The 14,458-nt window shown below is 49.8% G+C and overlaps 5 protein-coding genes across 5 annotated transcripts; 3 read left to right on the top strand and 2 right to left on the bottom strand.

The window, feature by feature from the left end:
* Positions 1 to 123: 123 nt before the first annotated feature.
* Positions 124 to 2,025, bottom strand: F9C07_2169889 (RPAP1-like protein). Its single transcript, XM_041286813.2, has one exon. It carries the CDS (start codon positions 1,605 to 1,607, stop codon positions 288 to 290), a length of 1,320 nt encoding a protein of 439 aa, XP_041149055.1. The 5' UTR covers positions 1,608 to 2,025; the 3' UTR covers positions 124 to 287.
* A 105-nt stretch (positions 2,026 to 2,130) lies between these two features.
* F9C07_12082 (uncharacterized protein) lies at positions 2,131 to 2,586 on the top strand (the record flags this gene model as incomplete). Its single annotated transcript, XM_071507758.1, has 2 exons — positions 2,131 to 2,245; positions 2,414 to 2,586. The coding sequence occupies 2 exons, from the start codon at positions 2,131 to 2,133 to the stop codon at positions 2,584 to 2,586; spliced, it is 288 nt and encodes a 95-aa protein (XP_071367859.1).
* Positions 2,587 to 2,807: 221 nt separating this feature from the next.
* On the top strand, positions 2,808 to 5,227 carry F9C07_12083 (putative histone promoter control protein; the record flags this gene model as incomplete). The annotated part of the gene is made up of 2 exons (XM_041293827.1): positions 2,808 to 4,789; positions 4,846 to 5,227. The coding sequence occupies 2 exons, from the start codon at positions 2,808 to 2,810 to the stop codon at positions 5,225 to 5,227; spliced, it is 2,364 nt and encodes a 787-aa protein (XP_041149056.1).
* Positions 5,228 to 6,384: 1,157 nt separating this feature from the next.
* F9C07_12084 (mitogen-activated protein kinase) lies at positions 6,385 to 8,134 on the bottom strand (the record flags this gene model as incomplete). Its single annotated transcript, XM_041293840.1, has 4 exons — positions 6,385 to 6,972; positions 7,034 to 7,571; positions 7,639 to 7,796; positions 7,847 to 8,134. The coding sequence occupies 4 exons, from the start codon at positions 8,132 to 8,134 to the stop codon at positions 6,385 to 6,387; spliced, it is 1,572 nt and encodes a 523-aa protein (XP_041149057.1).
* Positions 8,135 to 9,550: 1,416 nt separating this feature from the next.
* F9C07_12085 (transcription elongation factor spt6) lies at positions 9,551 to 14,322 on the top strand (the record flags this gene model as incomplete). Its single annotated transcript, XM_041293828.2, has 4 exons — positions 9,551 to 9,730; positions 9,794 to 9,973; positions 10,062 to 13,719; positions 13,841 to 14,322. The coding sequence occupies 4 exons, from the start codon at positions 9,551 to 9,553 to the stop codon at positions 14,089 to 14,091; spliced, it is 4,269 nt and encodes a 1,422-aa protein (XP_041149058.1). The 3' UTR covers positions 14,092 to 14,322.
* Positions 14,323 to 14,458: the final 136 nt, after the last annotated feature.

Genomic DNA, 14,458 nt, shown 5'->3' with positions numbered 1-14,458 from the left:
CCATTTACGTTATTGCTTCTCGTCATGGTCGATATTTCTTTATACCATCTCATCAGGAGTATTATAGATTACAGTATTCGAAGCCATAAGACCACAAAGCATCATGTCTGGCCAATTCAATTATTTTTGTTCATTATGGCTTCATTATCTGGGCTCATCGTGTGCTCATCGTGTGCCGGAGCAGTTACACATGTGGCCGTTCCTCCTCCTTTTCTCTATAAATAAACAGAGAAAAAAAGGTTATTTTCCCTTTAGTTTCCCCTTCCCTTCGAAAGATATAAATAGGTTTATTGAGATCTAACGGCCCCTTCTTTTAAAACCCCTCGGTCTCCACCACCGCCCATCTGCCAAAGCCATACGCCTTCGACAGCCCACGCAGTAGCACTGGCATGATGACCGATGCCTCCCTTAGACCTCGCCGAATCCTGTTCCTGCTTCTCTGAGCGAGTTGCTCCATTTGACGTGCCATCGGCTTCGGCCAGCATGCCAGCGACCACACCCTCGCGTTCAATGACAGACCACAGCCCCTCTACCAGTGTACTCCCGCGTTCTCCAAACTGACCTTTCCCCAGACGGAAGAGGATACGGCCCAGAACCTGCCAGGCGATACAACGTTGAGCAGGAAAGGAGGAGCGGCTAAGGATGGCTAACTCGGGTATAGTGTAACCAGCGGCATGAGGGTCTTTACCATGATGATGAAGGCCTAAATCAGTCGGGAGGGCAAGAGATGTGGTGGGCGAAAGCAGTGTCCCGAGGAAGGAAAAGCGCAGCGCGGCGGGGTGGACAGCTTCTGCATTGCTGGCAGGGTGGTAGGCTGATGTCGCGTCTGGTGCATCCGAATCTGTGGAAGGCGGCTGAAGCCAAGACAAAGCGGACGGGTCGTGGGTGATGTTGGGAAAGTAGTGGGCTTGAAGGTCAGACAAGAACGATGGGGATGACGGGTCAAGGTTAGGCATGGGGTTCAACTGTGACGGCGGGGTGGGGAAGTGAACGGAGCTGGGAAGAGGGGATTCAAAGGCAGGTCGGAGATCATCAGGCATTTGCGGAGGGGGAAGGTCATCTCGATGAGTTTGTTCGTCTCGAGAGGTTAAAGGCTTGGATTCGGAAACAGGCTCAGGAGGAGGGGCTGCTGCTTCGGCGGGGTCCACCTGATGTTTGATGGATACAGGTGGATTCGATCGAGTGTCAGTCTTCGATTCCTCGGAGTCAATACGGGCTCTGCGAAGGAACCGTTCAAGCAGCGAGGGGTCTATGGATGCCATGAGTTCCTCTCGTTCTTGTTGAATCTGATCATGCGACATGGTCGCTAACTGCCGACGGTTCTCATCATCAATTATCCTTTTTTCGTCATTCTGACTAGCAATTGAAGTGTTCGTAGTGGAAGAGTCTTCTCGACGTTGTCTAAAAGCGGACTGCTTCACGCGACGACGATGAGCAGGAAACCCAGCTGCAGCAGGTTTGGGTGGAGCTGGAGGGGCAGCGGGCGAGCGTTCACGGATTTCGCCGATCAGACCAGGAAGGGATATAGAGGAAGCGGGAGGCGCGGATGAGGACTGATCATCATCAGAATCTAGATCGACAACAAATCTTTCACCGCGAAATGCCATGGTCACGATGATTTATATTGGTTCAAGATAGATAGATTGATTATCGGAGATAAAGAAAAAGCATCGAACTAAAATTAAATCGGGAACTGCATGAAGGATGAGTCATCATGCGGCTCAAAAGCTAAATGATGCGACGCTAGACCTCTCCGGAGATAGCGTATCACCTGATGACTTTTCCGGATTGGGGAACGCACGTCCGATCATCTGATTTGAATCTGGAGTATATCAATATACCAATGCCCTCTTGTCGCTTCGATCCTAGAGGGATATCTCCCTAGATTTCTCTGGGGACGATCCGGATTACAATCGTACAATTGGACTTCACGGTTATATATATATATATATATATATATTTATATATATCTTACATATATATAGAGAGCAAGAGAAATACCTATCAAGACCTATCGCATAGAGATATTTTCTGCCACTCGTATCAGAATTAATTTAAAAATAAAAATAAATAAAAAGACCAAGTTGAATCAGAGGAACATCAGACCCCCAAAGTGCATAACAAGTCAGAATGATTTCGTTATTTCCTCCTCTCCTCCTCTCCTTCTCCTCCTCCTCCTCCTCTTCTTTTCCAACCTCCTCATCCCTTCATCTTTTCCTATCCGGTGTAACCAAATCAGTTCAAGGTATTGATTGAACTATACTTCCTCCTTTTGTATATTGAATTTTCTCTTTGATGTTCCTTTCCCTGATTTCCTGTTTTTACGCCTTTTCCCCCCCTCCCTTTCCCTTTACCCTATTAAGAATCTCTTGACTTTTTATCCGTTCGTCTTTCTGCCCGAGAAGGAGAACAGAATCTCTCTCCCCTTTTCTCCTCTTCTTTTCTTTTCATGTTCCTCCTCTCCCATTCTACCAAAACCTCCATCGTTTTTTTCCCCCTTGTGTTTCGCCATCACCATCTCCCTCCATCCTTTTCCCTTTTCACTTTCATTTTATTTCGTATTTCTCTATAACATCTCCCCTCTGATTCGCATTCCGTGTCTTGTATTTTTTTTTTTTAAATTTATTTTATCTTCTTCTTCTACAATTTCTTGTTTATTTGTCCCTTATCTTTTTTACATTAACAAGGAAAAATTAATTGATTGACAGCTTGATCTCCACCCTGATTCAAGACTCGCCGACTCCGCCGCTTGCTTCATCCTTGAGACATCTCCTCTCGATGCTATCTCTCTAAATCTTCTCTACATCATGTCCACCGAGCCGGCCATACGGACGGCTCAGGACGATCTCGAGTCGCGCACCTCTATCGACCAAACTCCCCGTGAAACTCGTCCTAGACGGTCGCGTCGCAAGAAGGACGAGGGACAGGACGCTGGGCGAAAGGACACTCCTAAACCTACCAAGTCAAAGACTAAAGAAAAGGAGAAAGAAAAAGAACCAGAGACGGGGAGGCAGAACGACAAGGAATTAGACAAAGAAAATCATAAGGATAAGGAGAGCAGGGATAAAGAGCAGGATCCGAAAGAGTCGAAACGCGGCAGTCGTCGCCAGAGGGACAAATCGTCATCAACGTCGGCCAATCCTTCCAATTCCTCTTCTACTCACGCTCGGAAGAAGCCTAAGTTGGAAGCAACACCGCCGGATCAAAGTCCCAGTGTCCCGGCGACTTCTGCAACTGCTGCAGCCTCCCCCCCAGCGACGACTACTGTCACGACTAGTACTACTGCTGTTACGACAGCTGCTCCTGCTCCTGCTCCTAGCGCCGCCCCAGCTGCAGCTGCAGCTCCAGCTCCAGCTCCAGTCCAAGTTCCAAGCACCCCCGCTGCTAGCCCTCCAGCATCGTCAGGCTCTATTCACCTTCTCCAATCTCACCTGCACCAGCAACATCGATCTCCATTGCACCCGTCCCCCTCACTGCCACCCTCGTCTCATCCCACTCCGCCGCCCGCGGCCCTTGGTCATCCGTCATCTTACCCGACGATGGCTCCCACAGGACCTCCGCGGCCGCAATCCCAGCCACCACCTCCCCCACCGACTAGGACCAGCGGTCAGAATTTCGACCCCATTCGGTCCGCCTTCGATACAGCTTCCCCAGCCCCAACACCGGGGCCAACGTCGACCTTCAGTCCTCCGGCGCGCCCTCTCTCTCCACGCCCAACATTCCGCGCTAGCGCTTCACCTGCTATAGCCAGCATAATTGACCCTCCCACAACTACCTCACCGTCTGTCTATGCTCCCCGTCCATATGCTTCTCCGAACCATGGCGCATCCATATACTCCCCTTCCCCTGCGGCTACACCAATCATCGCTCCGACGCCGCATCCGCCACCTCAGCCGATCTCGCCATACGCCCATCGATCGCCCTATCCAACCCCTTCACAATTACAGCCATCACACGATTCGCAGTTATCCGGTCATTCTTCGTCCCAAGGCCCGCCGCCGCCACCCGCACCACCACATCTATCAGCAGCTCCTGAGCCTCCGGCGCCTGCACCGTCTAATAACCATCGCGCGCCTTCACCCGGGCCTACCCCAATGGACGTAGATACGGATCAGCATGCGGCCCCCAAAGCACCAAAAAAGGATACCAAGGCTCCCCCCACAGCGCCTCCATCAAACGCTGCATCACCAAAGCCCTCTCGCGCAACCAAGGAGCCACCGCCTCCATTACCTCAAGGCTCAGGGCTGATCTCCAATGCCTTGTTTGGCGTGGGCGACGCCGCGTCAACCAGCGATTCCGATTCTCGGCGAACGCCCAGCATTATAATACACATTCCATTGCAAGGAACTGGCAACAGGATTGTCAACTTCGCGCGCTTGGCCGAGGAACAATACGGCTTTGCCGCTTTACATCCTCGCCTCGCGGCTCACAAGGAACGACTCGCCCGTGTAGCCGCAGCGGGTGCTGCATTAGAACGAAATGATAAGTCCGGTCGGGGACTCTCAGCCGGGGAGAGTGCTGATGAAGATCTCAGTCTCGAGGTTGAGCGTGACAGTGACTTAGATGGAGACAGTGCGTTGGGCAGCGCAGCAGCTCGCACAAACGGGCCTGAGGCTCCAGATGGGAAAAAGAAGCGTCGCAAGAAGAAGATGGAAGAATATGACCGGGACGATCCGTTTGTTGACGATAGCGAGCTGGCCTGGCAGGAACAGGCCGCGGCCAGCAAGGACGGCTTCTTCGTATATAGTGGTCCTCTGGTGCCTGAGGGCGAAAAAGTGCAAGTAGAACGGTGAGTTGCCTCCTATGTATATTCGTTCGATCCCAACCACTAACGCTTTGGTTTAGGGCGGATGGCACGATAAAACGTGGCCGGGGCAGAGGTCGCGGCGGCCGCAGCCGAGGACCTCAGTCCACTTCCCATCAAGCGCCACTGGCGGCTGCCGTCCCCATCTCCCAAGAAACAGGTCTCCCTGTACGAGGTCCTGGATCCCGGGGTGGTAGTACTACTCGGCGTCCGCGTACAAAGCCCAGGGCGGAGCAGGACAAATCAGGTGGCACATCTTCCACATCCCAGGGGCGAGGCGGCGGCACCGCTGGCCGGGGAGGCTCGGCAAGCACTCGAGGAGGGAAATCAACGTCAATGGTGGAACTGGCACCGCGCCCCAACTTGGCACCCACGCCCCCGGGACCCAGCCCAATAGCAGGTTCTGAACTGGCGATGAAATAAAAGTGCTCTCTAATCACTCTCCTCCTTTCTCCATGAAGTACGATTCATTGTCTAGGTATCAGGTTATGTGGTTTATTGCTTCCGTTGGCGTCACTGGACCTGGGTACAGAGGCATGATGAAAGGTTAATTGTAGAACGGTTGCTTCTGCTGCGAGGCTATTACTGTGCTTCTATTCGGTATTGCATGCCTGTTATGTGTTTCTATCACTGTGGTTTCCAAGGTTTTCTTTGTTTTCTTCAACTTCTTCATGGTTGGATGGTGTTTTTCCATTTCTGCATCATCTGGGGTGGTGTCTTTTTCTTTTATAATATCTTGTTTACGTTGCCTGCCGCTCAATATGAGGCGAAACAATATGTTTCTATCCTGAGGGAAACGGTTTGATTATGGCTACTATATTAGGTATACATGTGGCATCAGGTCAAGGATTATGCAAGATCTTGTCCAGCCATGAGGCTCAACCCATTCCTTGGATTGCAGTATTTCCAATGAAAGGAAGCACAAGTATTTCGTCAAAGTCCTAACCCAAGGCTAAAGAGCCCCAGCGCCCATGGTGTGTTCTCGCCACAAAAGACAAAAGCTGTACATACACACAGGTGACACATGCAAGATCCATGTAGTTTGTTCCTTGCTTCGACAGAATATTTGCTGAATAGTCGCATGATGAGACAAACAACACAGATGTAAGAGTGCCAGCTCGACATCCAGGCAGAAATAATTGAAAAAGGTAATTGTACGTCGACATAAACAAAGAAAAGGGCATTGCTATCAAAACATATGCGACCAGCTCAGGAGGGAAATTAATGAACAGAATAAAAAAAGAAAAGTTATAGACTCAGAAAATGCCAATGAACGAATATACGCCTTGCTGATGCAAAAATCATAAGTAATATGGTCAAGCAAGCGATCAGTTGGGAGTTCGTCATCTAAATGGTTTAACATTGAAATGTCAATGGAATTGTTGACAACGGAGACAAAGAGAAAGAAAAGGCTTGGGTTATTTTCAATGACAGTCGATTGACAAAGGTTAATTTTCCGATGGAAGATGCGAGTCGATGGGCTGGTCTTGCTTGCAGAGAAGACTATGATAAGATCTAACTCGGTTGAGAACGCAACTGTGCACAGCTTCTGTTGTGCGATAGTGATGTACTCTATTTACTTAGCGTTGCCATGGTGTTCCCGGCACTGATGCCGGTGGTAAGGGCCCACTGGGAGGAGGAGCTGCACGAACAGGCATAGCTGATGTCTGAAGTGGCATTCTCGATTTCATGTTATGTGAGCTCGCTGAGCGAGATGCGATGTGCTGACGCGAGGGTGGCTCCAGTGCCGACACCGGGTCTCCTAAGTGCGCACGCGAGGGGCGGCGTCCCGATCGATAATCATCATCCTTGGTTTCCAGAGAAAGATGTTCGAGTGAAATCGTGGGCGGAGATCTAGTCGACCGACTTGGGCGAGGAGATGGGTTCGGCGGTACGTGATAATGCCGGCTATGGGAAGACATTTCGTTGACCATATTCACCGGGATCTCTCCAGATGTTGGGGTATAGTGTGGTGTGCGAGACGATTTGCTAAGTGCTGGCTTTGGAGCGGGGCTACGACGCGGTGATTCTTCTTTCTCGTCCTTGAGAGACTTAGGCGGTGGGGGAGCTAGATAGGACTTTCGGTTATGTCGCTCCATCATGCTAATCGCCCATTCTTGGAGATCAACTGGTGTACGTTTAGCAGCCTGAAGGAACGCGTCCTTGTCCTATTCTCGGAGTCAGCGAATTTGACTTCTATGAAAGCGCACAGTATAAAGTGGGCATTACATATAATTCTCGGGGCGTTGGCCGCTCTTCGGATTTCTTAAGGAGGCATTTGGCGACGAACTCGTGTAGGATCGGGGGGAAAGCATCGCTTTTTGGAAGCTTCGGGGCGGGCTCATGGACAATCTGTTGTAGAAGGTCCAAGATACCCATAGGGCCAGCACTAGCTCGGTCTCCTGCCGAAGAATCTGAGGCATCGAAGGGAAATCGACCCACAGCCAATTCCATGACCGTCAGGCCTACGCTCCAAACATCCGAACGGACAGTATACGCGCCGCCTTGAATGCGCTCGGGTGCCATGTAGGTCGAAGTGCCGACAAAGGTGTCGGCGATCGAATTGACTGTCTCAGTAGCGACACCGAAATCGCAAAGTTTAATGTTTCCCCGCGAATTGACAAGGATGTTGGATGGTTTGATATCACGATGCATGATGCGATGCGCTTCATAGAGGTACACAAGACCAGCCAGTACTGACTCTGTGATCTTGCCTAGTACATCCACTCGGACAGGACCGAAGTCTTTGGATATACGATCAAGAGAGCTAACGAGGAAAGCAATTAGATACTTAACCTTCGCAAAGGTATTTGCGAAAACTCTTTTGCACTCACCCACAGTCCATGTATTCCATACACAGAACAATATCCCTGGCTTCATTTTGAAATGCTCCATAGAAGGTCACGATATTCGGAGAATTGCAGTCGTGGCCAACTTGAAGCTCCCGCAGTATCTGTTTTCGAACGTTCTCCTTGGCATCGACACGGATAATCTACGATATGATCAGCAGGTCCCCGTAACGCTTAACAAAACGATTCGCACCTTTCGGGCCATGACAACTTTGGTAGAAGCATGCATGACCTTGGAGACTGTACCGCCATTGCCCGCCCCTAGTTCTTTCAGGGTGATCAAATCCTCACTGCGAAGATCAAGGCGGAACTCCAGTCCGATCTCCAGCGTATCGGTACGGTTGCTGTCGGTATTTCCAATCGCACCGGGAACTTGGGCGTCGCCATCGGACGGGTTGGAGAGGGGTTTGGGTGCTGCGTTCAGAGCGAGACCTTTGACATTTTTGCGTTTTAGCGTTCGAGCTTTGAATTGGTCGGCCATGGTTGGACGGCAGATTTACTCTGCCGCAATCACTGAAGGATGAATTGAGAGAAAGGGAATCAAATGATTGTGAGAGCGCCTCTGGTCGATTATCGGATTTGATCCTCGAATGTAGCTGAAAGGTCGGAATGCTCGTGGATGGCGAAAGGTAATCAATGATTATTTAGTGAGAGTGTGAAACTGGGAAGAACAAGGGAAAAAGAAAAAAAAAAAAAACGAAAGGCGGTTTGTATATTGGCACTGAGGTGTGGACAAGCGCCGTGTTTTCAAGGCAGACAAGGTGGGGGATTCGACGTCGGTCTATACTAGGCTCGATTCGTTATCTCAACCCCATGAATAATGTTGTGGGTAGAATAATAAACTCCGAATATTTTCGAAGAATACAGAAAGGGGATATTTCAGAATAAAAAAGTCAAAAAAAGGTCCTGCATGAAACGCCCAAATCAGGCGCTGACTATAAGTTGGGAGTTTCTGTTCGGGTGGAGGAAGAAGAGGGAGTTAGAGAGTGAGTCTGGATCCCCACCAGGAACAAGCGCGCGGGTCTCACTCCGGACAAAGAAGGAAACACTACTATGACTTCGGTACTATGTGTATGAAAGGTACTAATATGAGGAGGGACCCCTTTACCAGAAAAAAAAAAAAGAAAAGAAAAGAAACCAGACGGAGTTTTGTAGGAATACACAGTCCAATCCATAGGACTAATAAGTTGTTTATTTCATATATCATTCCTTGATAATCTTCCGTTCCCATTTATCTGGCGCTGCGGACCCCTTTATATATAGCCATCGTGGACGCTGATGTTCAACCCACGTGCGTTCGTACCTTATATATCCAATTAGCCTAACGTCCTAGCAGTGGAAATATTCGCCCTTGAAACGGTTAGCAAGGAATCCTATTTTGTCTCCAAATATCTGTAAACCTCAGGGTGCGGAGCCGCTATTCATCGGCTTAAGAAGCATCATAGCACAAAGACGCAATGATAAGGCAGTACCTGCTATCACATGCCTGGACTTGTCTCGAGATGAATTAAATTCTCTCTTTTCAACCGATTTCAACTTCAATTCTTGTTCCCTTGAGTTACTACTATATGAGGTCACATGATCTCCTCTCTATCACCAACACACGTGATATAATTGTCCAGCCACATATACATAGCTCCGTTGGGCGGTGAAGCTTTGCCTGCGCCACAGAGTCTCTTTGCTCGCCGACAACCTCCAATTTGATTCAGTCGGTCTTCAAAGTATCATCAATACCCACAATTCTTTGAAGTCCATTGGACCGGACTTTCTGTGGTGCCGTCTTTAGTGGCGGCTGTTCTGGTTGTTCTTGTCTTTTAATTCCCTTCCATATTCTTTCCGAAACATCCATCATCTTTCTCCCTGCACATTGAAGCGTGCCTTTCACGACAAATACAAGATGAGCGCCCGCGATCTTGTCGAGGGAGAGGCCATGCTGGATGATGAGGAGAATGAAGAGGAGTTGGCTGATGACTATGACGGCGAAGGCGAAGCTCATCAGGGTGCTGGCACTGCGAATCCCTACGACTCAAGTGAAGAGGACGATGATGATGATGACGATGAGGAGGCCGCCCGTGCAGTAGGTTCCCAGCTCGAGGGGGCGCATCTAGGCCTGAACCATAGCTGAATAACTTCATGATAGGTCCGGGAAGGTTTTATTGTCGATGAAGATGAAGAACTGGAAGACCGCGCGGAGCGCCGGCGGGAGAAGAGAAAGCGACGTAGGGAAGAACGCGAGCGCGAAGATGAGCACCTAGATGAGGAAGACTTGGAACTCATCGGAGAACTCAATCCGTCACTTCAAGCCCCGGTTGCTGCAGAGGTATGTCGAAATTCCGTCCGTCCGTATGCCGGATAAACTACGCATGTGATACAGTACGTTAGGCTGATTAAAATTACGATCCCACCAGTCTAAATTCAAGCGCTTGAAACGAGGACACAAAGATCGTGATCTTCGACAGCCCTCTCAAGGTATCGACGACATTTTCAACTCCGACGAAGAAGAGGAAGCTGCAGGCGACTATGGAAGGCATGGGCATAGGAGGCATATGCATGATGAGATGGACGACTTCATCGAGGAGGACGTTTTCTCGGATGAGGAGCTACAGAGGGAACGAGAGGACCTAGAGATTGCGCGTCCCGCAAAGAAGGGCATGACCGGCTTAGGAGCTACTGATGCTGCTGGACTAGATGAAAACGCCTTAGAGGATATGCGCGCGGCTTTTGGAGACGGCAATGAATACTTGTTTGCTCTGGAGATGGAGGATCAAGAGGAAGAGCAGGAGGAAGATGAAGAGAAACACTTGGATCTCAAGGATGTCTTTGAGCCATCTCAGTTGGCGGAGAAGATGTTAACGGAAGAGGATAATCAGATCCGTCTGTTGGATGAACCGGAAAGACATCAGATTGCCCGGAAGCCGTATCGCAACGTTGTCCTCACCGAAGAGCAATTCCGAGAAGAAGCCGCCTGGATCTCTAACCTCATGCTCCTCAAAAAGCGCATTGAACCCGAGCTGCGCGAACCTTTCCAACGATCTGTGGCCAAGGTGCTTGAGTTCTTAGTGACGGATGATTGGGAAGTCCCGTTCATCTTCCAGCATCGGAAGGACTACATGATTCATGCTGTCAAAGCTCCTGTCGAGGGTGCCGGAGAAGATGGTGACGCGTCTCAATACACGGTACGAGCGGAGAAGCTCTTAAACATGACGGACCTCTGGGACATATTCGACCATGATCTCAAGTTTAAGGCTCTGGTAGAGAAACGAAATACGATTCAGAAAACCTATGATAATTTGCAGAGTCTATTCAACGTGAGTGACTCTGTTGTGGAGGAGATGCTCCCAGCAGCTGTCACGATGGAGGAGCTTCAAGATGTGCAGGATTACATTCACTTCCAATATGCGTCTCAGCTGCGGGACATGACTCTTATGAACAGCGATGTGAACGGAGAAACACACCGGCGGAAGGCGTCAAGCAAAACCTTTTTCGAGCGTGTCCGAAATGGTAAGGCATACGGCTTGGTGCGTGCATTTGGCATTACAGCAGATGCTTTTGCGCAAAATGCTTTGAAGGAAGGTCGTCGTCAGTATACGGAAGACCCAGCAGAGAGGCCGGAGGAGATGGCCGACGGGTTTGTGGATAATGATTTCTCCAATGCATCGCATGTTATTAAAGCTGCCAAGAGCTTGTTCGCCGAGGAAATCGTGATGAGCCCTAAAATGCGAAAGGTCATTCGCCAGGCGTACTACATGAATGGCGCTGTCGACTGCTTCCGAACGGAGAAGGGCCTCCGTAGGATCGACGAGCAGCACCCCTACTATGAGTTCAAATACCTTCGAAACCAGCAGCTCAGTGACATTGCCCGCCGACCGGAGCTTTATCTTCGCATGCTTAAGGCCGAAGAGGAGGGTTTGGTGGAAGTCAAGGTCCGCTTCGAGAACTTTGACCAGTTCCGCCAACGTCTTTATCCCGACATTGAATCCGATAACTATAGCGAAATAGCGGACGGCTGGAACCGTAGTCGTCGGGACGTCTTGGACATGGCTCTTGGTAAGTTAGAGCGACTGATTAACCGCAGCGTGAAGGAGAACATCCGCCAGGAATGTGAGAACCATGTGGCAAAGGAATGTCGAGAAACTTTCTCTCAGCGATTGGATCAAGCCCCCTATAAGCCTAAGGGAATGGTGCTGGGAACTGTTCCCCGCGTTTTGGCTTTGTCCACTGGGAGTGGGGTTGTGGGACGGGAACCTATACATTGGGCCTACATTGAAGAGGACGGCCGTGTGTTAGAAAATGGAAAGTTTGTGGACTTGTCAATCGGAGATCGTGATCGTAACATCCCAGATGGCAAGGATGTTGAGGCCTTCGTGGAGCTTGTGGATCGCCGCCGACCGGATGTCATTGGCGTCAGCGGCATGTCCCCCGAGACTCGTCGTTTATACAAACTCCTGGCTGAGGTTGTCGACAAAAAGGATCTGCGCGGCGCTCCGTACACCGATGACCATGACGAAGAGATCAGTGATCGCTTGGAAGTGATCATTGTGAACGACGAGGTGGCGCGTCTCTATCAGCACAGCGAACGGGCAAAGAAAGACCACCCCAGCTTTGCCCCTTTGACACATTACTGCGTTGCTCTAGCTAAGTACCTGCAGAGTCCCTTGAAGGAGTATGCTTCGTTAGGCCGGGACATTGTCTCTATTCAGTTCAAGCCGGGTCAGCAGCTGGTTACCCAAGAGCTACTTCTAAAACAACTAGAAACGGCATTGGTGGATATGGTTAACCTTGTTGGTGTGGATATTAATGAAGCGGTTACGGATTCCTCGACGGCCAACCTTCTTCCTTACGTTTGTGGTCTTGGTCCTCGTAAGGCAGCTCATCTACTCAAGATCGTCAACATGAACGGTGGCGTGGTGAACAACCGTGTAGAGCTTCTGGGTGTGAATGCGCAGTATCCAGCAATGGGCGTCAAGGTCTGGAACAACTGTGCCAGCTTCCTGTACATCGATTTCGAGAACGTCGATCCGGATGCGGATCCATTGGACAACACACGAGTACACCCCGAGGACTACGATATTGCTCGGAAGATGGCCGCCGATGCCTTGGAGCTAGACGAGGAAGATATCAAAGCGGAAACGGATGAGAACGGCACAGGCGCTATCGTGCGTAAACTGTTCCGTGAAGAAGCACAGGACCGAGTCAATGATCTGATTCTGGAGGAGTATGCGGAACAGCTGGAAAAGAATCTGAATCAGCGAAAACGCGCCACACTCGAAACCATTCGGGCAGAACTGCAACAGCCGTATGAGGAACTGCGGAAGCAATATGTCTTCCTCAGTACGGACGACATCTTTACCATGCTCACGGGTGAGACATCGGACACTTTGGCCGAAGGCATGGTGGTGCCAATCTCCATTAAGCGGGTCTCTGACGACCACATTGACGGCAAATTGGATTGTGGTATCGACGCCCTCGTTCCTGAGTCAGAGCTTACCGACCGATATGATATACCCGTGCGGGCACTATACTCACCGCATCAGACCGTGTCGGCCAAGATACTGTTCTTGAATCGTAAAAACTTCACATGCAACGTCTCTTTGCGGGAGGAGCAAGTCAGTCGCCCAGTGTCCAACACCCAAGATCGCTTGCGCGGAGAATGGGATGAGCGGCAAGAGCAGCAGGATCGCGAGTCTCTGCAGGAGAAAACTCAAAGTGGGGGACGAACGATGCGAGTCATCAAGCACCCATTGTTTAGGCCATTCAATTCGACCCAGGCGGAGGAGTTTCTGGGCTCGCAAAGTCGGGGTGATGTGGTTATTCGGCCGTCGTCCAAGGGCCATGACCATCTGGCTGTGACGTGGAAGGTGGCCGATGGTATCTTCCAGCATATCGATGTACTGGAGTTGGACAAAGAAAACGAGTTCTCCGTTGGACGGACTTTGAAGGTTGGGGGTCGTTATACCTACAGTGACTTAGATGATTTGATCTTCAACCATGTCAAAGCAATGGCTAAGAAGGTGGATGAAATGATGCTACATGAAAAGTACCAGGACGGCACCAAGGATGCTACTTGTAAGTATTCCCCTCTTCCCCGTAATTCTTCTGCTACGGTTTCCTATACCATCCGCTGCCTTTTTTCTCTACTCCTTTGCAAACAATCGATGACGTGGTCTATAACTGATGAAACATGCAGATTCTTGGTTGGAGACTTATACGAAAGCTAATCCCAAACGATCCGCCTATGCTTTTTGTATTGATCCCAAACATGCCGGATACTTTTTCCTTTGTTTTAAGGCTGGTGAAAATGCGCGACTGCATAGTTGGCCGGTGAAGGTGATTCCTCAAGGCTACGAGCTCCAACGCAATCCATATCCTGACATGCGGGCGTTATGCAATGGATTTAAGTTATTATTTACCAACATGCAAGCAGGCAAACGGAGGTGAAGGTGGAGGGGACTTCTCTACTGTTTTCATATTTATTTTATCTTTCTTTCTGTATTCTCCTGTATACTGTGTAATATCCTTTCATGAACTCGGATGGTGTTGAGAATTCTTGAGGTCTTTTCCTTTCTTTTGTTTCTTTTTCTTTTCTTTTGGAATTGCGGGCAGAAAAGATGGAACATTTTGCATTGGGAGGATAACCCCAGATCATCGTATTTAGAAATTGCAGACGCATAGCATGAAAGGAGATGTACCTAGGGTCGTTGTCGGCATCGGCATTTAAGGAAGTGAGTGAGCAGGGATCGACCAGGCTGAACATGTGAACGTTCGGTGGTTCTCGGAGGCTCAACTTCTCAACTTGCAACTACTC

The sequence above is a fragment of the Aspergillus flavus genome, chromosome 6, assembly GCF_009017415.1.
Source record: "Aspergillus flavus chromosome 6, complete sequence".
Lineage (NCBI taxonomy): Eukaryota > Fungi > Ascomycota > Eurotiomycetes > Eurotiales > Aspergillaceae > Aspergillus > Aspergillus flavus.
Note: the sequence above shows the minus strand (reverse complement) of the source record. Positions and strands in the feature narration are given on the sequence as shown.